The 23876-nt window shown below is 45.0% G+C and overlaps 1 protein-coding gene across 4 annotated transcripts in view; it reads right to left on the bottom strand.

Moving 5' to 3' along the window:
- The window catches only part of SPTBN1 (spectrin beta, non-erythrocytic 1), a 108847-nt gene that overhangs the window by 41164 nt on the left and 43807 nt on the right, over positions 1 to 23876 (bottom strand). For all 4 annotated transcript variants that reach the window (XM_015856705.1, XM_015856706.2, XM_032443257.1 and 1 more), the window contains 4 exons: positions 6014 to 6165; positions 2856 to 3029; positions 1458 to 1549; positions 155 to 235 (listed from right to left, as the gene is read on the bottom strand). In XM_015856705.1, the coding sequence (XP_015712191.1) occupies positions 155 to 235; positions 1458 to 1549; positions 2856 to 3029; positions 6014 to 6165 (499 nt within the window). The remainder of the gene's footprint in view (positions 1 to 154; positions 236 to 1457; positions 1550 to 2855; positions 3030 to 6013; positions 6166 to 23876) is intronic.

Here is a 23876-nt window from a genome sequence, read left to right as displayed (position 1 = left end):
GTGAAAGGCAAGTTGCTGTAAAACTCTCAAGAAATTCTCCAACTTCCTTCTATCCACAGATTTTAAAATCAAGCTGCACAGAAACTTCAAAACGCTGTGCACTCTTCAACAGTCCAAGCTTTCAAAATCCATCAGGACATCTCCCCACCCGTACCTGTGCTTGTGTATTAGTGCATTGAAAGCCATTCCGTCCCTCCAGCTTGTTGTAAAGTTGTGAATGTTGACGTTGGGGTAACTGCCAGAACAAAAAACAAAGAGAGCACAATGAATACAGCACCTCTGCTGCAGCTCTGTACAATCTGTTGCTAAGGGCTGGTTGCAGTAGTGACAAATCTGTTGTAAAGCTAATGGTGTGACATGCCTTCCCTCACTGGACAATCTACCATCACAACTGCTTTCTAATCAGACACTAGAAGAGCATCACATTTACTCCTGTAAACCCAGCAGAACTGATATGCATGTGGCTAACCCACAGATTCAGAGAGCATGAAACAGAAACCAGCTTACCACTGGTTCATTTTCCTTGTGGCTCTGAAAACATATTCTGTGTCATGAATTCTGGTTCCCCAGCTTCTATTTCTCAGACAAAGATTCGACCAGAACAAGAGACCAACCTCTACCTTTGCAGATATCCACCGTGATAGGTGGATCTCACTACATTTGACTAAATGTGAACAGAAAAAGCATCACACCTCGAGGGCAAAAATACTTCTGGAAGGCCAGAATACATGTTTCAGCACCCTTGAGACTTAAAATGCACATCCGTATCCTATGCCATTAAACAAGAAGTAATTTTACTTTTTGAGCATTGAAAAAGTTAAAAAACAAAACAAAAAAAGCCTTAAGAGGCAACAGAGTTGAGAGCAGCTTCTTATGCTCAGAAAAACCGAATCAATCAGTATACACAGATACAGACTAAACACAGCAAATTATCAGCTTGCCTGCAGCCTGCTCATGCTGTAATCAAAAGGGCAGGTTTGACTAATTCCATGGATTCCTTCCATAATTCCTTCTAGATTTTTCACAGACTACGTGTGAAAAGCAGGAAACCCAGGACGCATCAAATTCACTTTCACTCTGATACTAAAAATCCAAATACAAGCAAATGGCGTATCATTCTTCACAAGAGACTCAACTATTGAATCATCATCTAAGGGCACAGCTGATACCTCTATGTCATTATATGTGCAAAGAAGAAATAATGGGAGCAAAAACCTTAACACCATTATTTCTTCAAAGTAGGGGTGAAGGAGGGTCAGCATTTACTGTATACTTATTTGTGTTTACCACACAGAATTAACGTAATAAATCAGAATTTTCTGACTTGTAAACATCAATGCACTTTTCTAGTTCAAATCCACTTAAGGAGATATATGTATTTGCCCATTTAAAATGATTTCAATGAAAACTCAAAACATTGTGGGAGCTTTAGAGATAATCACTTAATCCACGCTCACCCAGCTGTCTTCATCTGGCACCACAGAAGCAGTGCATCCTTAGCAGATTTCTTCTCCTTGTTGTCTTCAGTTTCAACACTGATATCTTGGATCTGAAATTAACAAAGAAGTTTTAAAGCTTTTCTGTAAGAAAATATGTTTTTCTCTTTCTTAAAAATGATGAAGGGCATTGTATCATAACTTAAGTAGCAAAGGAAATCTATGATGAACCAAAGAGCAGACTTTGCAGGTTTTTCCTTGTTTGAAAACATTTGTGCTGAGAGAAAGCTTCATATGCCCTTATTTTAATGGAACACTACATGTTTTTTTACTCTATAGTTTGATAGTTTCACCAGAAAATACTTCCAATTGCCAAGGCAAACCCTGTTCTATATGGCACCGTAGTTTTACCCTGCAAGGTGAAACTGGAACACTGTGATCAAGAGCTGCAAGCTGTTTAAAAGGGATAAATAGGGCAGGAGGGGTAGAGGAGTTGTCCTCTGTGTTAAGAAGCAGATACACTGCAAAAAGCTGTCTCCAAAAAACAGCCAGGATCAGAATGAGAGCTTGTTGGTAAAAGTTAGGGACCAGACCAGTAAAGGACACCTGGTGGCTCAGGTCTACTACAGGCAACCTGATCAAGGGGAGCCTGTTGACAAGGCCTTCTTGCTTCAGCTACAAGAAGCATCATGCTCACAGGCTCTCATCCTGATGGGGGATTTCAACCACCCAGATGTCTGCTGGGAAAGCAACACAGTGAGCTGCAAGCAATCCAGGAGACTCCTGGAGTCTGCTGAGGATAAATTCCTGGTGCAGGTGGTGGAGAAGGTGTTCTGGACCTTGTTCTAATGAACAAGGACAGACAGGTTGGGGATACAAAAGCTGGGGGCAGCCTTGGCTGCAGAAATGATGAGATAGCGGAGTTCAGTATCTTGTGTGGAAGAAACAGGACAGTAAGTACCAAAAGCCTGAACCTCAGGTGAAGTCTACTTTGACCTCTCCAAGAGCAGGTTGGATGTGGCTGAGAGCAACCTGGTCTAGAGGGAGGTGTGCCTACCTATAGCAAAGGGCTGGAACTAGATGATCTTAAAGGTCCCTTCCAATCCAAACCATTCTATGATTCTATATACCTGTGACTGGAGCCTCATATTTGTTAGTAATTAAAAAATAAAAATGTATGATCCTCTGCACAGGAAACCTACACCCCAGCTCCCACTAACTGACACTGAAGATCTTGCAGTTACATTCTCTTCCCTCAGCTTCAGAGCATGTCCCATCAGATGCCAAGCACCTTTCTCTCCTATCATGTTGAAGGGTATAGGAATGCTCCAATCTTAAAAAGCAAGATAATACAGATTCCAAAGTAAGTATGGAAAACACAAACGTGTGTAGGTATGCATGTAATGTGTACATCCTCACCTGGAATCTCAGGATAATAGTCCAAATAAGGCCAAGCGTCAGCCTGTGATTCCCATCCACAATATCATGAGATCCCATGTTTTCCAGGTGCACTCGTTGCTCTTTCAGGAACTGCAGGGCTTTATCAACATTCTCCAAGCAATGGATGCGCATCCTTCCCTTAGTTGGTTTGGGCTAGAAGGTACAAAGGAGAAGAAAAGCATGTATTACTGTAAATGGGGAAAAAAGGTGTGGTAACTCTTTAGTCCAATAAGGTGAGTCATCCACAAAGCCCGCTACCAGCCACCAACACCGCATGCACTTGTCTTGCATATTCAACCACCTATTTGAATATTCAACTCCAGTTTGGACTGTTGCTAGTCAATAAAGCACCCTCAAAGAAAAATGTGGGTTTTTTGGTCAGTTCAAGTGGATAAGCAGCATGAAACTAACACACAGAGTTTATTCCAAATGTCTCCTTCTTTGGGGACTGCCACAGCAAAGTAACACCATTTTATGAAGGCCCGGTGCAAATGAAAAAAGCCATGAGTGTGTCAGCAGTGTGCAAAAATGAGCTGTAAAACTGAAGAAAATTAAGGCAGCTTTGTTCTGCAGATAGGGGTTACAGATGAATAGCTTGTTCCCTGTTCACCGAGAAGTTACCACAGATAACAAGGCAAACTACTAATTGACATAATTTCTTTGTTTTCTGCAGTGAATGTAGTTAAATGGCTGTGGAAACAGTTCAAGCAGAACCCTCCTCTCAGTCTGCATTCAAGGGGAAGAGTTTCTGTCAGAGCCAAATTATGTCTCCCAGAAACAGCCTCCTCAGTAGCAGTGCATCACAAGGGTGAAATGCTTGCTAGCAAGGCGCTGCTCTGGACAAGAAAATTCCAGAGCAACCATCAGCTTTCAGCTGGCACTCATCTCCTCCAGAGCCTGGAGAACAGAGCAGAGGAAGTCAGATCCCAGCTTAAGGAAGGGAGCAGTTCCATGAACCCAGTACAGCAGGAGCTCCAGCCACGGGGAAGTGTGGTTGCACTCAGCAGCAGCAAGGCCTACACTGTACCTGCTGCCACAATGGAGTGCCCCACATCAGCCACTGTAACTCATGCTTACTTCCAACTATATGAAGTTGAACAGAAGCAAGTGCCAGATCACATACCTGGGACAAGGCAAACCTGGCTATACACACACTGCTGGGGAGCAGCCCCATGGAAAGGAATCTGGGGCTCTGGCTAGAGGCAAGTTGAAGCTGAGCCAGCAGAAATTGCCCTGGAGCCAGAAGGGCCAACTGTACCCTGCGGGTACCAGGCGCTGTGCTGCACAGCCTCACTGCCAGCACTGCCTGCAGTCTGGGACCGCAGTACAAAACCAACATAAAGCCATCAGAGAGCATCCACAGGAGGGCTACAGAGCAGGGGAAGGGTCCAGAGGGAAAGTCGGATGAGGAGCACTGAAGGCCCTATGTTTGCTCAGCGCAGAGCAGAGGAGCTGAGGGGAGGCCTGACGGTGGCTGCAGCTCTCAGGGAGCAGAGAGCAGTGTGGATCAGAACTTAACCAGTGACAGCCTCAACGAATTCCAGGAGCCTGGAGAACAGCAGCAAGTGGATGCTATGTACCAATCCGACTGGAATTTTTGTGCTATGCGTAATGGTCTCAAAGTTTAGTGCATTGCGTTATCTGTATTCTTGTTTGCAGAGGAAGGTGTGGTGGAATGTACTGTTCAAACAGAGACTGCTGTCCCTCATCCTGAGATAACAAAGCTACAATAATTTGCGGTGGTGCAGATAGCTGTCAGTGCAATACGCTGACGACGGTGTGGGTTCAGATCCAACAGTCTCATCAGGAGACTCCTGTACCCTCCCCACCCAAACAGCTTGCGTAAGCTCTGTTTGCATTTTTGAAACCTGGAGTAAAAAATGTAAATGAATCATGCAGCGTGAGTCACATGGCTGGTCTGAGCTTCACTGCTGCAAGCTGACACTGAAAGTCAGATCTTGGCAGGTAGATACAGAGATCTAAACACAGGTGCCAGAATGCTGCCTGAATCCTCAAATAATGGGAGCATGTTGTACAAATAAAAGCTGATCTTGGTGCTACCTGCAGTGAGCAGGACAAACCTCACACCTCATCAAAGTAAACTGTTTAACACAGAGAAATTTATCTCAAGCAAAAAGTAGCTGACAAGCACTGAGATTGTTCACCACAACCCACACAATGCTGGGACAGGATACTGTCCTGCATGCCAGAGATTCCTTCTGAGCTCACAGATGCATTTGGAAATCTCCCTTTCTTGCTTCACCACATAGATGCTACATTGCAGGCCATATGTTCAATTCATTACCCAGGGTTTTAGCCCATGGAGCTTTCATTAATAGGACTCCTCCATGACAAGCGATTACACAGCTGCAACCTCATGTAGCCCTAGGTCTTAGCTAAAGACCCGTATTTCTTTGAAAAGATTGCTTTAAATTAGATACTTAAGAGCATAGCCATCATTTTAAGGAACTGAATGAAAAAGTGATACTCCTCAGCCTTTTCCTCACACCCAGTTTTCCTGTCATGCAGCAGCATTTTTCACTAGAGAGCTTTACTTACCACCATGAGCTGACATCAAAGGGATTTTCTTTCTTTTCCAAGGAACTTATTTATTAAATATATTTTAGGTATTTCTCTAACAGCAACAACAAAAATCCAAGCCTTATCAGTTGCAATAAACTCTGTCATTACTGAGTAGAGGGAAGTGATGGATGATAGCACAGTGAAAGCGCTGCAACGCTCCCCAGTGTGTAGCTGGTCCTCCCCAACCTGCTGTCCTTCACTCCCCTGCAGCACACTGTAGAGAGGGGAGAGGGATATCACAGGCCATGGGCTGGCATTTCATGAGGATCATTTATTGCTCTGCTTCTGTCAGACCCAGGAGCAGGCAGCATCCTCAAGCGCCCAGTCTCTCACCCACGAGAAGCATTCAAATAACTTCCTTTGGCTTTTACCTAAACCAGTTGGAAGATATTTTAATGACGTCTGGATCCAGCTTTTCCTGAAATAATAAACCTTATTCAGCCCATTTAATACATAAGACACTTGCAGGGTTGAACCTTCAATATTCAGTTGGGTCAGGCATTCACCAAAACAAACAATAAAACCACAATGAATATTAATAAGCAAACACTTACAAGTCTCTCTCCTGAAAGAACTTCCAGGAGTTTGATGAGCATCCTTCCATCGCGCAGGTCGGTGTACAGATCTGTAATCCTGCATGACACACGTGCCAAGTGGGAATTAACCCACTTGGTGAAAGTCTTCTTCTGAACTGCCTCACGTTCATCTGTTAAGAAAACAACACAGTGTTACTCAAAATAAATCACAGTTCATATACCTAAATGAGAATGTGATGCTCAAACACGTCCGGTCTATTAAGTGAAAGAAGCCGGCTTCTTTTCTTTGCCAAGTCATTGCAGAAAACGTGTCTTCTCATCAGAACCCCACCTTTCTCCGTGTTCTATGGCATTCCCTATCGTCACTAGGAATTTTACTGCTTTACTATCTACGGAATAAATCTGGAGTATAGATTGCAGACTTGCATGCTGCTCATGTAAGCAGCTTTCTCAAGGTGTGAGGAGGTCAGCCATAGAGCTGCAATGTAAAAGCCACTTTGGACTGATCTAATTGCCCAGCAGTTAGTTCAAGAGTTATCATCCACCTCTGGAAGAACAGGGCAACTTCTGCTCTCAAACACACCAACAAATGCACAACAGATCCCTTGAAACAGAAAAGTCTCTTTGGATTAGCACAGGTATAAAAGAGCAGAGAACAAACTTCTCATTTACTTCCCCTTTACCACCTACAGCATCCCACTCATGGGACTCCAGAGAAGCAACAAAAGCCTAATGACCAAGAAGCTGAGGCTGAAGAAGATAGAAAGCTCAGAAATGAACCAAAGGAAGGAAAGAAGTAATATAGTAGAAGAGTGGCAAGGAGGAGGGATCTGAGAGCAGATCAGTGCTTCACCTGTGGTTTATACAAAGCCCACCCCAAGATTTCAGTCCTCCCTTGCATTTCTGAGTTTACTCTTCTACTTGGCCATGTGGTAGGAAGTGACCCAAAGCTAAAGCGCTGAAACTGCCCCACACATAACAACTTTTACCCAGCTGTACATTAGGAACCTAGACTAAAAGCTGCAGCATCTTCTGACCACCTTGCAATTCACACAAGGAGTGTAACAGCACAGCTCCTTCAGTCTTGGACCAAAGGAAAACAACACTTCTATCCAGGCGATGACTTAAACACAGAATCTGCTCACCCTAAATATATTCCTTCTGAACTGTTAATAGCACATTCCTAATAAAGTTGTATCCATATAACTGTTTGTCCACCAATGCTTTTAGTTGCAATATTGTTTGAAATGAATAAGTAACAGAACTAAAAGCCTTGTAATAGTTGGTGCTTCTGAAAGACAATCCCAATAGAAATTACCACGTCCCTTTACCAGCTCCAGTGGATTAAGCACGCCCCAGAACAGCTCAGCAAGTTTATTTAATCACTGCACAACCATAACACATTCAGAGTTCCCTGTGGTTATGTTCATCTTGAAGAGAAAAATGGCTGGACAGAGTCCTAAAGATATAGTTGGACACAGAAAATATTAGATAAACAAGAAAGCTATCAGATATCACAACGCAGATATCCATTAAAAATATATTTGGTCAAACTCTATGGCTACCAACAATCCCCCCACTTTAGATCACAAGAAAAGCAATGAGTGGGAAAAGAAGAACACCCATGTGTTTTTAATAAAAAGATGAAAGATCAAAGCCTCGTTTCAAACAGAAAGGACACAGCGTAGGAAACAGAGCGACATGCTGTGTCAGGTTGTGAAAACCTTGGTGCTGTTCCATTAATTGGCACCAACACAGGATCTTCTGTTGTTAAGGCACCAGAGAAACCAAGTGTGGGCAGCGCTTGCAGTGGGGGAGGACAGTCCCTCCATGAATGGCACCAATGTGGCCCAGGGGCCCCATGGCTCTCCCCAAAACCTCCCCACCCCAGCATGGCGTTGGGGCCCTATGCCGGGACATGGCTAATGCAATCTCCAGGCAGTGGGGACTCAGGGGTAGAAGGCTGAGAAAGTTCAGGAGAGTGACTCCTCTCCATGTGTGCTGCCTGAGCACCCTTGAGCACACCAACCTCTAAGCAAGGGAGAGGGTGGGAACACTCTCTGTCCAGCTGGGGGGCCTGAATGCCTCAGTAGCTCAGTGCCATTATGTGCGTTTCCTTTAGCATAGTTCACATACAGCTGCTGCCTCTCCCCTTTTACCTTCCCGTTTCCTCTGTGTTGCTTTCTGTGGGCCTCTAGTTCCTGTTTACAGCAGAAGTTCAAGGGTTCGGTAGGTTTTTCTGGCCCCTCCGCTCCCCACCCTCATTCTGGTCTCCTCACACCTCATCCCCACCCACTCTGCACAGCAGCCTGCTCCACACTTGCGCTGCAGACAAAAATAACCTCCAAGTCCCCTCACAGACGGTGGCTTCAGCCATTCCAGCACTGTCTCCACATGCTGAGCCTGCTCAGTTGCTGGTCACCCCAGCAGGGTCAGGTGCCAGGCCCAGGCCCTCCCCAGCGATGCTTCCACAATGTGGGAGCAGGCAGCATGTTTTGAAAGCTGCCTGACTGGGGCTGGTTGTTTTTGAACCTCTCCTGATTATTTCCACACAGCGTTTCTTCTACACGGTGTTTCACAACGACTGCAAGTTTTTTGCAATGCTTTCACCAGCCCTTTCAGGCCCATCAGCTGTATTATCCTGATGTGCAATTTCAGGTCATAGCAACTGGTGCAGCTTTGACACAGAACACAACTACAGCTATTTCAATACACAGTGCTACACAAAAACCTGTAGGTACCCCAAGAGCCGGGTGCACCCATGAGTAACAACACCAGAGCTGGGCTCTGGAGCACTATTTGTGCACCTCCTGTGACCGTTCTGACAGATGTCCTTCGTTCCTTCCAAACCACATGTTTAGGTTTTGAAGATTAATTGAAACTAGATGATACGGGTGGGGCTCCGAGTGGCCCACAGCTTGTGAAAACATTTGTTTCCCAAGGGTAAAGAGAAACATATGACATGCAAAACATGCACAGCAGGAAAACGGAAGGGGCTCTAACATTAGTATTGATAATAGAGAATCCAACTTATCTTGAAGCAACACTAGGAAGGAAATTTCCTTTATGCGGAAACCCTCCTGACAATACCAGCAGCACACGGCAGCCTGCAAGCTCCAGCTCTGCGACTGAGATCAATCAAGGGCCGACTTTGTTTAGAACTTCAGTAAATAACCTGGAGTTTGTTCCCTGAAACCCACACAAAGCAGGCCAGGATGAGAGTCAAGCAGCCATCCAAGCCCCCCTTTCCACCATTTCTCCCTCTACTAATTCAGTGAGGAAAAGACCTCACCTAAACACAGTCAGCTTTGACTGACCCATCCCAGTCACTGCAGTGAGAGCAGGCAACAGGCTCCATGTCCTCTGTGTTCCACACACTGACTGAACAAAACTGTTTGCACCAGAATAATGGAGAACTTGCCCTAAGAAATGCCTCACAAAACACATGGCTGGTTGAGAGAAGGACACGCTGCTCCTGCAGGCCAGAAAGCGCTATCAGCCTTTCTTGACACCACCACTAACCGCTCTCGTGGCAAGGGTTACCTGTGCAGCCGCTTGTTTGCTATAAACAGCCTGCAGGCGCTCTGCTCCCTTCCATACCGGTCAAACCACATTTTCAACACTCTGACCTTGAATCCGTTTGGAATTGAATAGCAAGTATGTTTGGTGCTCACTGCTGCCAGCCCAGCACAGGTAAAGCAGCTTTCCCAGCGCAAAAGCTCCTGCCAGCACCTGTGCTGAAAACGCCTCTGCACCCGATCAGATAAGCAGTGGAGTGCTGTGAAGAGAGCTGAATAAATAGAGAAATAAGTGCATAAAATGGAAGCTGAAAGCAACAGTGAGTGCTTAGGACAGCCCCAAGGTGCTCATTGTCCTGGACAAGCCCAGGGTTTGGAGGCACCACAAATCCACCCCACAGAGCCCCGTGTGACCAGTGTAGGACTGGTGTGTGTGGGTTCCATCACACCTCGAGCAAAGCCTGGTAAGGGACAGCTTTAATCTTTAACTTCAAATGCTCACCCTCCTGCAGGTTTAAATCTTTTTTCTTTCCAGGCTGGAAGTGATTTTTCTGGCTTATTATTCTTTCACTACAGCAACAAACGCAGGCAGTGTGTACCCTACATGAAGCACTGCTAAACCTATACTGACTCAGAGATCAGATGAGAGTTGCTCCAGGCGCTCCACTGCTGCTGATATCCAATATCCACAGCTTCCCTGAATTCCTCAGATCGTAACCTCGGTTAACTGTTCAGAGGGAAAAACAGAGCTTTCTTTCACAGGACAATGTTGCCATTACTGTAGGCTTTCAGGGTGCAGGATATCACTGTGTGTTTTCTCAAAGATGTGAGGATATGGAGTTCAGCAGCCACCAGTATTCCCATCTCACAAAACCCAGCCTGGAGGCTTTCACCCATGGGCAGTGCTGTGGGAACGGAACAACACTGGCAGGTCCAATCCCTCCCATATCTGTGCAGGACAGAGGAAGGCTGGGGACACTCAGGCTGCCCTTTGTAGGCACCCCACAGCTCAGTGGGGCTGTATGGCCTGGCTGCAAGGATTTGCAGGTTGCTAAGCTGCTGCAGTGCTAAATATGACACCAAGGGGGGAAAAAATACCTCTGTGTGCCTGTACTGGTGCAGCTAAGGAGAGAAACATCTGCCTGGAGAAACACTCCCAGCATGATGGCCTATCCACACAGTCACCTACATGCTGTGCCAGTGGATGTGGTGAGAAGCTTACAGAGAACACCACCCAAGAACTGCAGCCAGGTACCTGTTAGACATACAGAGTCTGCAATAAAAATAATGTGAATAGATCTGCAAGAAAGAAAATGATGGAAGGAAAAAGGATCACCTGGCCAGGAGAAGGGCTACTCATTTCTTAGAGGAATAGGAATGAAATGAGCTTCTTGCAACATCTGTGTGCCCAAGGGCTATTTCCCCTTCAGCACTAAGGCAACAGAACTGAACAGTGGATGATGCTTCCCTCCAGCTGCAGATCATGGGTTAGGACTGAGGGCAGGGTAGGATGAAAATGGAAAGAAGGAATATGAATGTAGGATAATAGAGGTTGGTAATAACACAAGCATGCAGAGGCAAGCAACAGTGCAGAGTGAGACCTGCAGGAAATAAGCCTGCGTCCTGTGCAGGCAGCATGGCTGTGCTACATGTGGGGCCAGCGCTCAGAAACAGCTGGGTGAACATCAGAACATCTCCTTTGGTTTTCTTCAGATTGCTTAACACTGAGGAATGACTGCTGCTGATGAAAGTAGCTTGTGTTTGCTATGGTTATTTATGGTGCAAAGCAGTCTTCGGTGTGACTCCCCAGTTAAAAATGGTGAGACTATGCCAGATTCTACATGCTCCAACGTGACTTAGACAAGAACTTGAATGGAAAGATGACAAAGCAAAGAGGTGATTCTGTTCGTACCGTGTTTAGCTGGCAGTTTTTGTTGGGAGCAAAATCCTTGCTGCCTTCCCAGCCCTTCCACATGGAGATCATTGGTCACAGGGCTGGGCTGTGCACAACACGTCATTCTTTTTCACTAGGAAGCACCAGCCAGCTTCTAAATCCTATTAAATATCTACCCTTCCCTATTAAACATTACAGCCAGCATGTGACTACTTTCACTGCTGAAAATGCTCTGAAAAAGAAAAAAGGGAAAGCTACGTAATGCAGCATGTGGGGGAAAAAAATGCTGCTGTTTTCTCTTTGATGTCACTAACCCTGCCCAGAACAATGAAGCGATGCACAGAACAATGTCTGGGAGCCAGCCAGGCGTTACGGGGCTGGAAGGGCAGCTTCCCCCATTGTCTTTATTTTTACACAGGGTTTATGACGTTTTGATGTACAAAAATAACCCTTCCAAAAGCCAGCTTCTGATTCATGGAGAAGAGCAAACGTGCCCATCTGCAAAAAGGTGCTGTGAAGGCTCCCAGAGCCACAGAAGCAAAATGCAGAAGTTGATATTTAATTAATTTTAATTCTGACAACCAAATTGACGTATTTAAGAAGATTTGGAAAGAATATGTGCTCAGCTCTCCCTGCAATGGCATTAATCAGCTAATCAACTGCCCCTTTAATATTAAATAGCCCAGAGGATCAGTACCTCATCTTCACACTGCATTCAGATAAGCACATTAAAAATGTTTTTTACAGCAGAATAATAAAAATGAAGTGGGATGAAGACATTCACTTTGTGATTTCGGTGTTATTTGTATTGAAAATAAAAGGACACAAATACCTTATGGCTCACTCGATGTGTTTCGCTGCCATTTTCTCCCTTTGCACAGCAGACAGGTCTCTTCCTCACAAGTATGGAAAAAGCACTGGCCCGCCCCAAGCCGCTGGAATTCCCACAGAACAACGACCAGCCCGAGGTCAGGGAACTATTTCAAGCACATACAGTCTTGTGGGTTCTCTGCAGTTTCCTTTAGAAAACATTATGAGCATAATGCAGGGAAGTGCCAGGGTTTTGCTGGACAGGGGCACTGCTGTTATTTTTAATTCATGCCCTGTTCGCTGGCTGAACAGCACTGGGAGCAATGGTGAGGGCAAGGCCTGGCACACACAGGGAAGATAATGGGCACTCCACTACGTAAAGTCCGTCTCATTTCCTCCTGTGTCTACCAAGCCCGGCAAAATGAAAGTGTTCTTCCAGTGGATGCTACTTGTTCAGAGGAGGAAGAATGAAGGTAGGGTGGAGGAGTGTCGTTTCTTTTTATGATGGTTTCCTTTCTGCTGTGCTTTTTTTCCTTCAGTCCTCCTCCTCCTCTTGTCACTGCGGTTAATGCAACAATTCTCACACAAGAGTAAGAGTAACCTGCTGCTTCTGCAAAACAACTATGTGGGCAGGCTGGGATCCTCCTTATCGAGGTATTTGGAAATACAAAATGGTAACTGTTAAGCAGAGGTGAGTCAGTAAGGGCAGGGCTCTCACTGTGAAGACGAGGAACTGGATCCCGACACCCATCCATTACCGAACAAAGCCAGGTGCAGCAGGGACAGCAGTTAGCAGGGTGCACGACAAGCAGCAGCCAACCTGTCGCTGGTGCAAGGCTGAGTGTGTGCAGGTAAAGCAAGTGCTGAGGCTTCAGCCAGGATGGTATCCAGATAGCAGCACGGGGCCCACCGAGACTGGGCCTCACCAGCACTGGGATATTCACACCTTTGCTGTGCAAGGCCCTAAGCAACACTCAAACTGCCACTGCTTTCAAGAGGTTTGTTGGACCTAATAAAACTCCTCATGTCCTTTCCAAGCCAAGGAATTCCGCGATTCTATGAATTTTAGCAAGCTTAAACAAACACAAGCCAGAAAATGAGCAGCTAACATTGCCATGCAGTCCCACTGAGGGATTCCACAGAGCTGCAGGGTCTTTTCCTTCATCTGAGGCACTGGCTGAGACATTACATAGAGTGAAACGTCAAAGCTGTGCTGTGTTTTCACCATGCGCCTTTAAAACCTCATTGCAATCAGAATAGATGAAAGAAACGCCAGACCTTTGTTGGTTTCATGTTTAAATCTAATTTCACCTTAATGACAGAAAAGCACGAATAGAAAATAATTCTATGATGAATGCATTTAGTCCTTTCGAAATATTAAATCTGAGTGCTAAGAGATGCTATCATTATAATTAGTTGCTGTTAAATTATAATTTTCATTATCACGGAAATATTTTAAATGGAAGAACATGTATTTAAACAACCACTGTGTTGATCAGGGATTAATAACAGTTCCAGTTTAACAGGCTGATTTTATAGCCCTGCTGAACGTTGTGCTCAGTTCAACCAGTTGCCATGGCCACAGAACAATTTATTATTGGTAATTGCAGGCTGGAGCACAGAGGCAGCTGCTCTGCACTGACGGGCTCTGAAGGAAAGCAGCAGCACCACAGCTAAACCAGCCCATGGCTCAGCATGCTTCATGGAGAGCTGTGCTACATCCCCAGGGGCACCCCCACAAGGAAAGCAGGAGGCCTAACACCCATAACAACAAGGTAGATTACAACAACAATTCCCGTGTAACTGAAGGAACAGACAGTATTTATAACGTGCAGGCATTCCTAAGAAGGGAGGTTGAAAAATGAATGAAATTTAATGAGATTTAGAACAAACTGCTAATAAGAAGCATTAGAGGAAAAACCCCTAATCTTCTCTTGCTCTAATCTGCAAACCCATCATGCAGAACTCCTGCTGAGTCCTGGGGTGGTTGTTCAAGAACAGCAGAACTTGTGCCCTCACCTGTAAAGCTCCAGAAGGTGGAACCTCAGCTTTAACACAAGCACTCATTCCAGTCAATCACTCTATATATGAAAGTTCTTCTTTGGCGAATCCACACGTTAATTAAGAAAATAAGAATCTGTCTTTTCGTGCCATACTTGCTTTCTTGTGACTTCTGAGGTACAAAGCTGCACATAAATTTGAATTCCTCACCTCAGAATTTTCCTGCCAGCTTGTTTGATTCTGATCCAAAGGTCCTTTTACTGATTTGCTTTGGTGGAACAACAGGGCATGTTTAAGCAGAATCATGTTAGCCTTTGGAGTCATGCGAGAGCAGGGGGAAGATACATAAAGTACAGTATAATTTGCCCATAGAATAACTTTCAAAGCAATTGCAGGAAAATGCAAAAAACACCCAGTGTTTGAATCTCTAGATGATCTCTGAGATCTAAAAGGTGACGCAGATTTGAAGGAATTTCTTGAGTAAAATTATACTTTGAACATCTTGAGCATGCATCTTTGTTCAGAAACATCACTTGTTTTTCTAGTCTTAAAGTGGGCTCGTGAGTCGTTCTAGATTGTGCAATGTACTGACTAGGCAAACTGAAATGCTCTGCATGGGTACAAAGGTGCAGCTTTGTTACCTGTGAGTGTGTAAGTTATCTGTGAGAACACCCAACAATTTCCCTTCACTTCCTTAAGTTTTAGCACAGTGCTAAGATTTAACTGCCAAACATTATCAGTTTGGTGCTGTCAATGGTAGAAGCAGCCAAACACCCCAGATGACCAGAGGCCTTCAACGCACTTCAACGCACTATGCTGACTTCACAGTATATCCTATCAGGCATCTTTATTTATTTTATTTACTTTACTTGGAGGAGGAAAAGGAGGAAGAGAGAAGAGGATTCAATAGTACATGAGTACCAATGGATCTGTGGAACAAATTGTTCCACAGCCTCCAGGTCTCTGGCTGTGAATTGCTTGCATGAGCAACGGACACAACCATCCACTTGTTGTACAAGCATCTGTTAGAGGCTGCTGGATCACCAAGTGCACATGCAGAAGGGACATTGGCCAGGTTGTCACCTGGGGCACTGCTGGGGAACAGCCAATTTTCTGCCATTGCTTTCTGGTGCTGGGAGCAAAATACCACTTGTCACCAGGTCAGGCCATGAGGACAAAGTACAGCTACATCTGTGAGTGAAATTGCTGGGGGACGCAGAGAAGGAAGGGATGCAACTCACCTCTAAGGAAGCAAATGTGATCCCCACCATTGTGGCTAGAATATTTACTGATAGCCTTCCCTCAGACTTTGGGTTCAAGACTGGAGCCTCTATCAATTATCCCTCATCGATGTAACTGAAGATGTGCTGAGCATTCATGGTCTCCTCTGCAGCTCCAGTCCCAGCACTGGGCCCGGCCTTCTCCTTCTTTAATCTGCCTGTGATGCTGAGCACTCAAAGGTAGGGTTAACTCAAACCATTTTGCTCCCCAGCACACAAGAACAGAGCAGAGGTCAGAAGTTCAGGACCAAACCAACGTTTCTAGACACCTCCCCTGTGTATTCTGAGCAGTACAGAACTGTCACTCCATAACGACTGTTACTCATGCAATCAAAGTACAGTCACATCCGCAATTTCAGGGCAGTCATTTTCATTATATTGCCAGGCGAAGTAGAAAAGCTAAAAGGAGGAACACACCCTGAAAAAAATAAAAGAGCAGTTGCACTAGCAGAGTAAGTCAGTTTCCCTGGAGATAACCATGGCAAGATATTAAATGAGATGCGGAATTAATAATTACCCAAAGCAAACTATAGTTATCTGACTGCAGATGAGACAGCCCTATCATCGCTGTCCTGTTTTTCCTGGAAACAAATCATATTCAAAAACCTGGAAACACCGCTCAGGCACAACAAACACTGAGAATGGACTCACGGTGCTTTTTTGGTGAGGGGAAGAGGAAGTCTGAACCCAACGGACGATGTCAGCTTGGAGAAGCTGAACCCACAGAGGAGTTATCTGAGAACAAGGGACAACTTCATTACCCTCAGTGGGGCTCAGGTCAGCAGCGAAGTGGGCTCTGCAGATTGCTGGAATGCCTGCCAAGCCCTGGAGATACAATTAGATATCTTTCTTAACGCAGAGGTCTTTGACTGAGAAAAATCTGGGCAGCCAGCATTTCTTTTGTTCAGACTCTTAATCTCTTTGCAACATGGCACTGTCTCACTGCTTTGCTGAATCTTCACAGACATGAGGGCACCCCTTGTTTGTGAACAGCGAGCGGAGGTAACGCAGCTAATTGCTGTACCTTGGCACCACACTGCTCAGCGTCTCTCTCTTTGGCATCTAATTCTCTGGGGATTCTACCTAAAAACTCTATTCTGACAGAACCAAAACAAATGTGTCAAAATCCCAAACAAAAAAGGCAGCCACCCAAACCCAAAGCAACCCAGAATGTTTGCCATTGTGACAATCACGGAGGCAGTGGGACTTTCTGCAAGCAACAACAAATGTGGTTTCTGTGCAGTGCCATCTGGGACCATACTACTTCTGTTTGCTTACACAGGAAATACACAAAACTTCCAAATGAGAAATCATATTTATGACCTTCCTCCCTGACCTCGATACAGTTTTGCTGTGCAGGACTGACTATTCTACCAGCGCACACATCCAGCAGAGGACTGACCCTCTCATGAGCTAACTCTCCATGTACACATAACTCAGGCCATGCTCACGAGACTTCCACTTTCTAATGTTTATGAACAAATCCAGCTCGACTGAACATGACATTATATCTACATTCCCAGCTATCTCATGAAAAGGCCGCTTGCTAAAGTCAGACCTTTCACAAGACCTTTGAGAAGCCAGGAACATGGCCTCTAGTCTATGCCACAATTTGTGCATGCATGTCTGTTCAGCTGCACTGCTCTCCCCGAAAACTGAAGGGCCTTTTTCTTTCAGCTTCTTTCTAAATGAAACAGTGGGGCATTCAGCCTGGTCAGGGAGAGCGGTTAATATTAGTTTGGCTACAGTCGTTCTCCTCCAACAAAGGAGGCTCTCAGCCCAGGATACCCGTGTTCCAGCAGCAAGTGCACAAGGGCTTTGTGTTAATGTGGGCTCTCCCGGCCACAGCGACCTTAGACTCGACATCAAAGTCACAAGCATGAGTGGTCACCATCCCGCTTGTCTTTTCTCCTCTGAAAGAAATTCAAGGATTCTGCTCTATGCGTTTTTAAGAGCGACCAGCTCCTAACTGTCCTTACATGCCCTCCTTTACTGCACCTCAGGGTACTGCAAAAGACTGCAAGGCCAGAACTCCTTTGGGGGCTAACCCGGCTCCATTCGGTATGCGAATGGGATTCCATGTTGAAAACCACATCGGGAGAAAAGCCCTCCTGCTCCATGCAGGGAAGCACAGACACCCTGCATGCCAGGCCAACCCTTCTGCAGCATGCCCACCAGTCACCCTTCCCACAGCAGGGGGCTGCAACCAGATGATCTTTAAGGTCCCTTCCAACCCAAGTCATTCCAGGATTCTACGACCCTCTGCTCAGCAACAGCCAACAGATTCCACACAGGGAAGGGAGCTGCTTGCTAACACCTAGTAGCTAACTTTCATCTCTGGAGTCTTTATGTCCCTTCATCTGGGAAGCAGACTGCTGCCTGCCCACCTCCAGTATTAACTTCCAAATGAAATCCTGTATTTGTTTTCCTGTGGGAAGAGAAAAGTAGGTTCTAAACCTTTATTTATTTTATCCTCTCTTTCACCACAGCTTTTAAAGTTAAGAGAGACTAGTCTCTAGTATTTGGCCTTGCAGTTTTCCCAGCCCTGTCTATCTAATAAAGAAAATTCATTTTCACATAATGAAAAACCAACATTACCGTATTACCATACCCCACTATTAATACTTAATACTTCTCCATTCCACTGAAACAGGAACAGAAGGACCTCCAAAGTTGCTGGCAATCAAATACTCTTTCAATGAGTTGGCCCAGATCAACATCCTCATAACATTACAGCATCTTCTCCCACAAAAGTCAGAGTCTGAGCCTGAGGAGTACATACACCTTCCTGAACCCCATGTCCTGCACTATGGTATCACAGAAGAGTAGCTTAGTATAGGAAACAGGAAGCTTGGATTTTGTCAGCCACGCTCCAAAGCTGCAATTCTATTTTCTTCAGCATTTCTCCTTGGCTTAGCTGGCATTTCATTCATTTCCCAAGTCAAAGCATGCACCCAACAGAAAACAAAGATGAAAGGAGAAGGAAAAAGGAAGAAATCCCAACACAGATATGAGAAAGAGCTGAGGAATTAAAGCCTATCTGTCCGGGCTCTTTATGACCACTTTCACCTGTGGTTAATGGCAAGAACCATAATCAATTCAAATGGGGCTCCTGGACAAAAGAAATATTTGGACTTCGGACACTCGTGCGTGGTTACAACATGCCTATGGTACATGGGGATTCTCTGTGGCATTTAGCAGACTGGAGGCAGTCAGTGCAGCGACATAAAAGCCAGTTCCCACATGAGAACAAGTCGTTGTATTTCCAGATTTGCAGAGCCCCGGGGCGTTACATCCCACAGATCATCTCACCATTCCGGTAGGCAACCAATGGTCCCCGGGATATTCAAACATCACCTGACTGTCACGTGTGACAATATCTGCTTACAAACTTTGTTTACTTCACAATTTCAGAGCCACAAAGGTACACGGCAATCGTCTTAGAAAAAAATAATACAATAATCCCCACAATGTTCCAGAACTGAAGCTTTACATTTGGCTGAAAACAAAGTCCCTCATCCTAACAGACAAAAACTAACATCGTAAACAATCTAAACAGAAACTGAAGAGACTAAAACACAAACCTGAGGCAACAGCTCCGAGCTGTGAGTTTTCACAGTTATTTCAGTCAGGAGCCAAATCCAATTTAAACATTTACTTTTTCGACTCTATCATTATTGACCACATTAACAGAAATACTCTACCGCGTGCTGTTTAAATTTGCTCTCTACAACTTCAGAAGTATCAAAACCTACAACCAAAAGGAGAAACTTCTCCAAATTTTGAAGACGTGATAAGGAACTCAGAACTTTTAGAATGAGGACACAACCGTTCTCGTCAGAACCCAGGAGATCATCAAATCCAGGTATGTCACTAACAGTAACATTTTATCCCTCATTTAGCTACCCCTGAGCCACAGCGGCATTTCATCTAGCAGTAAAGATGGAGTTGCCGTGCTGCCCTGTACACCCTGTAAAACAGAAAACACACAGCACTAACATCTTAGACTCTGTTTCTCCATATTCGTCCCAAAAGAAAACTTCAATCAACTTTTTGTAAACTTTTCCTAAAAATCTCACATTCATTTTGGCTTTAATATCATGACTGAAAAACAATGAGAGGGTTTAAATGTTTTTATTTTCTGGGTGTTTTTCAGCTCAGCCTTCACAGACCCTATTCCATGTCCTTCAATGTCAGCTTGCTTTCTGTCACTGAAGCAAAAATTATAGCAGTTTGGAGTAAAATCAGATGGCTTATATGTGTTACAAAATTAACCAGCAACAAACATGGCCACTAAAACATAGCTCTCACTTCTGACCACGCTGATATCAGTGATCCCTATCCAATGGAAGGGAATGAAAGTGACAAGAACTAAATACAGTTCCTAACAAGTGATTTGCTACAAATGCACCAATCAATGGAGAACCTGGAGATGCTAATTGCAGCACTCACCCTGTCTACGTTACATCCCAAAATTATACACTCAACTGGATGGCAAAAACACTTCTGATATCCTTTGATATCACTGATGAAACAATGTGTCAGCTTGAAACATTTATAGACGAGGAAGACTTTCACCACTATTCAGCCACCTTCTAAGTCATCCATAGCTGAAATGCCCCAAACCGAGTCCAGCATTCAAATACATTTGCAGAAGGGCCCAGCTAACACAGAAATGCATGCTGCATTGGAGGTCATGAAAGCCTTTGCATTTCTGACAGCCCTTAGCTTGTGCCTCCATGCTTCCTGAAAATAGAAAACTGAAGTGTGATGTGACATGAAGATTTTGGAAGGGTTGCAAACAGCAGAGAATCAAGCAAAATTTGCCACAGGAACAAGAACATATTTGCAATTCAAATGGGTCTGAGAGGGGAGAAAAAAGCATGTAAACCAGACACATTTCATCTGAAATGAAATTAAGCCTTTCCTCCTTTTCCCCTTTAGGGAAAATTACCATGACAAGAAATGCCAGTGACCAATTTGGTAGACAAAGTAGGACACCCCTCAGCAATTGCTGCCTGTAGCTATGCAGGTCACTGCTAGCAAGCTGTGAAATCCTCTAACAGTAAATCTTGCAGCAAAGAATGCAACTGTTGAAACTGTCTTTTCAAAGGGCACCCACTTAACTCCAGAGGATTCTGAGCAGAGCAGGTTTCACCACCCTACCCAGGCCTGGTCCTTCAGCTCACTGGTCAGATTTCAGCAGTAGTTCCCAATTCTCCTTGGGCACAGGCAGGGAAATGGGGACAAGACTGTCTGGCAGACAAGAAATTATATTTCCTATCTGAAATGCAACACTAAAATAACCTAACACATCAGAACACACTGCAAGGCACAGCAAAGAGCTCCACTGGAAGCCAGCCTTCCTCTGGCGGCTTATCAGGAGCACAAATGTAGCTCACTCCCCCTCCCCAGGATTTCAATCTGTAATTACCAAAGGAAATCTTACACCTCTGGTGCAGTCTTAGAGCTGAGACCCATCTTCCAGTTACACCATGATGTCCCATTAGCCAAGCAGGAAGGAGTCTGTGAGCAGTGATGAGTCACTTGTCTCCCCTAGCACCAGCACTCACTGCCCTTGCTGGGGAAGGGGATGCAGCTGCGGGGATCTACTTCCAAATTCCTGACTTGCATTAACCTCTTCCTGCCTGTTCTACATCCCCGCCAAGCCATGGGATCCTGCAGTATTAATGCACCACGGGTGATGTCTTGATTTACAGTTATAACTTATCTGTTATGCCTGTCACGTAATTGCTCAGCTGAACAGGATGAATTTCAACACCTCCATGCCCTGCATAAGCTACATGGCAACACATTTTCCAGTTTCAGGGTCCTGTCTTTACTTGCAGAGCTATGGCAGCCCTACTCCAGATCTCTTTTTACTGAACAACTGGCCATGAGAACCAAAACTCCACACCTAGGTTTAAATGATAGGCAACTGCTGATACCATCTCTCGCCTGTCATCGCAGGACAGGGCAAAGTAACCATAATAAGAACTGACAAAGCTTACTGAAGACAACAGGACTTGTTAAAGCATTTTGCCTTCCACACCTGCACTGACATTCTCACAAGGACTAAGTAGTCCAAGAAGTCCTGGAGATGATCTATTTCTCCTCCTCCCGTCGTGGCCACTTTAATAAGCACCTCCACTATTTGCATAATCTCCACGCAAGACTTCAGGGTTTTTTGACACAAAGCAGCCCTGATCCTCAGACCTACTCATATCAGCATCTATTGCTGCATCCTTCCTCTTTCCTCCCCCCTCTTCAGAGCATATGGGAGCAGAGATCTCTGACGGCTCTGTCACCATAGCCAAGATTCTTAAGTTTCCATAAAAATCACCACTTCAAGGCGCTTAACAGAGGTGGAATGTAAGAATGCCTAAGTGGTCGTTTGAATCTGCATCTGCATTTCCTTTGTCCTGCCAGACTAACATGTTTACCGGGATCATTTGTTTAGCATTTGGGGGCAGAACTCGGTTGTCTCCTGGCTTCTCTCCGTGCCAAACCCACCCAACCTTCTACCTTAGGGAAGGTGTGATCAGAGATTGATTTGATCTTATTTGCTTGTATGCCTTCCAATCAATGATAAAACTGCAGTTTAAGAGATCTGCACGTCTATTCAGCTCACCCTTGCAGGGTCTGTGTCTGGCTGCACCGAGCAGCCTGCAGTGCCACAAGCACCCCGAGCTTCCAGCATAGAGATACAAGTTACCTGAAAGTACTACAACTCCCAGATAATGGCTTTCAGCTATTTCTCAAACAAAGAGCTATTAATCCAAGGGAAGGTACCTTCTTTGTCAGCAATCGGGCCACTCCCTTCACAGCACGCAATATTCTGGATTGTTATTTAGCATTTCATGGAGTATCTAGTGCATAATTTATAACATTTCCTGTACTTAAGCTCCACCCTGTAGGAGATGATCGTCAGCACTCGTTTTCGAGCCTGTCTACCCTCTGCAATGTGAATAAACAGCTAGGGATGGTCTACTGCAAAGTCCCTCCTTACGCTTTCAGAACACACGCTGTGTTATCTTGTTTATTACAGGAAACTGCAGTAAATTTAAGAGGAGTATTGCAATCTCCCCCCCTCCCCTCCCCCCAAAGTCAACACTGCATTCAACTGCAGAGTAAACTCTGTGCTTTCAACACTGCAGTTTGCTTTCTTCTCTCAACGTCATGTAAACACGCAGATAATGGATTCCTGAAGCAGTGACCCTGAAAACGATAAAATCTGCCTTCCTTCGGCTGCTACCTTCACTAGCACAGAAAGAGGCATGAGCCACTAGTTCTCCCCTTTGCTGCGAGCTTACCTCGCTCATTTTCAAGCAAGTACTGCAGCCTAAGATCTGACAGATGTCCAAGATAAAGCCTCTAACGTATGTATTCCCTCGTGTGCAAGTTTGGAGCTTGGACTTTCCATGCCTTGCCTGAGGAATGTCTCAGTTATCAGTGCTTAAAACGCTGTCATTTTATCTTATTGCATCCAGAATGCAGCCATTAGTGTGAGCGGGTTTACAAGATAAACAAAGTACTATGAATGAAAGATATTCTTGCTTCCTTCTTTAAGCCAGCAACTGGGAACATTCTTCACGCTAACCAAGGCTCTTCCTCATTCTCCAACAGGAACCACAGGACCACACTCGTGGTACAGATTGGCATAAAATAAGAAACATGCTCATGAGGGATGAAATTCACTGTACTTGGGCTGCTCCGGGATTATTTACAGTCACATGGCTACAGAGGAGGAGAAGGTTTGGTTTTGGTTAAGAGTTCTGATTGATTTTGAACTGCACTGCCAGAGCTCATTCATCCCCGAGACTTGCCTTGCACAGAAACAGTGGCACTGATATTCCTGTGCCCCAGGCAGGGAAACGCTGGGCACAAACCTGCTCCACTGTAGTGTAAGCAATCTGGGTTCCCATCCCAGCTCAGAGGCCTACCCTCTATCAAGCACATCCCACTCCCCAAAAGAAATGGCTGATTTCAAGGCGTTGCAGAATGTTGCCTCTGTCTAAAAAGTAAAGCAACGAAACTGGGAGTGTTAAAGCATGCAAAAGCTTTCAGAGTAAATACTATCAACATGAGCAAGGCATTTTGTTTGGAAATGATGCAACTGCCTTTGGTTTGAAGAAGTCAAGCTACGTTTTCATCTTTACAGGAGGTACACAGGCAGCCAGAGCTGCTGCACTGCACACTGCACCCAAACAAAGCCAACACTTCACAACTAATATCCACAGTTATGGCTGTATCTCATTGAAGGCTAAAACAAACAGAAAGACCACTTCCTCACTCTCTCTCTTATTATTCCAACTGACTCAGTCTGGGCTGCTTCTCTTCTGTAATGCTGAGTGCTCACAGTTGGACCTGCACTGCAC

This window comes from Coturnix japonica, chromosome 3, assembly GCF_001577835.2.
Source record: "Coturnix japonica isolate 7356 chromosome 3, Coturnix japonica 2.1, whole genome shotgun sequence".
NCBI classification, from domain to species: Eukaryota; Metazoa; Chordata; class Aves; order Galliformes; family Phasianidae; genus Coturnix; species Coturnix japonica.
The sequence above is the reverse complement of the archived record's forward strand: the minus strand, read 5'-3'. Positions and strand labels throughout refer to the sequence as shown.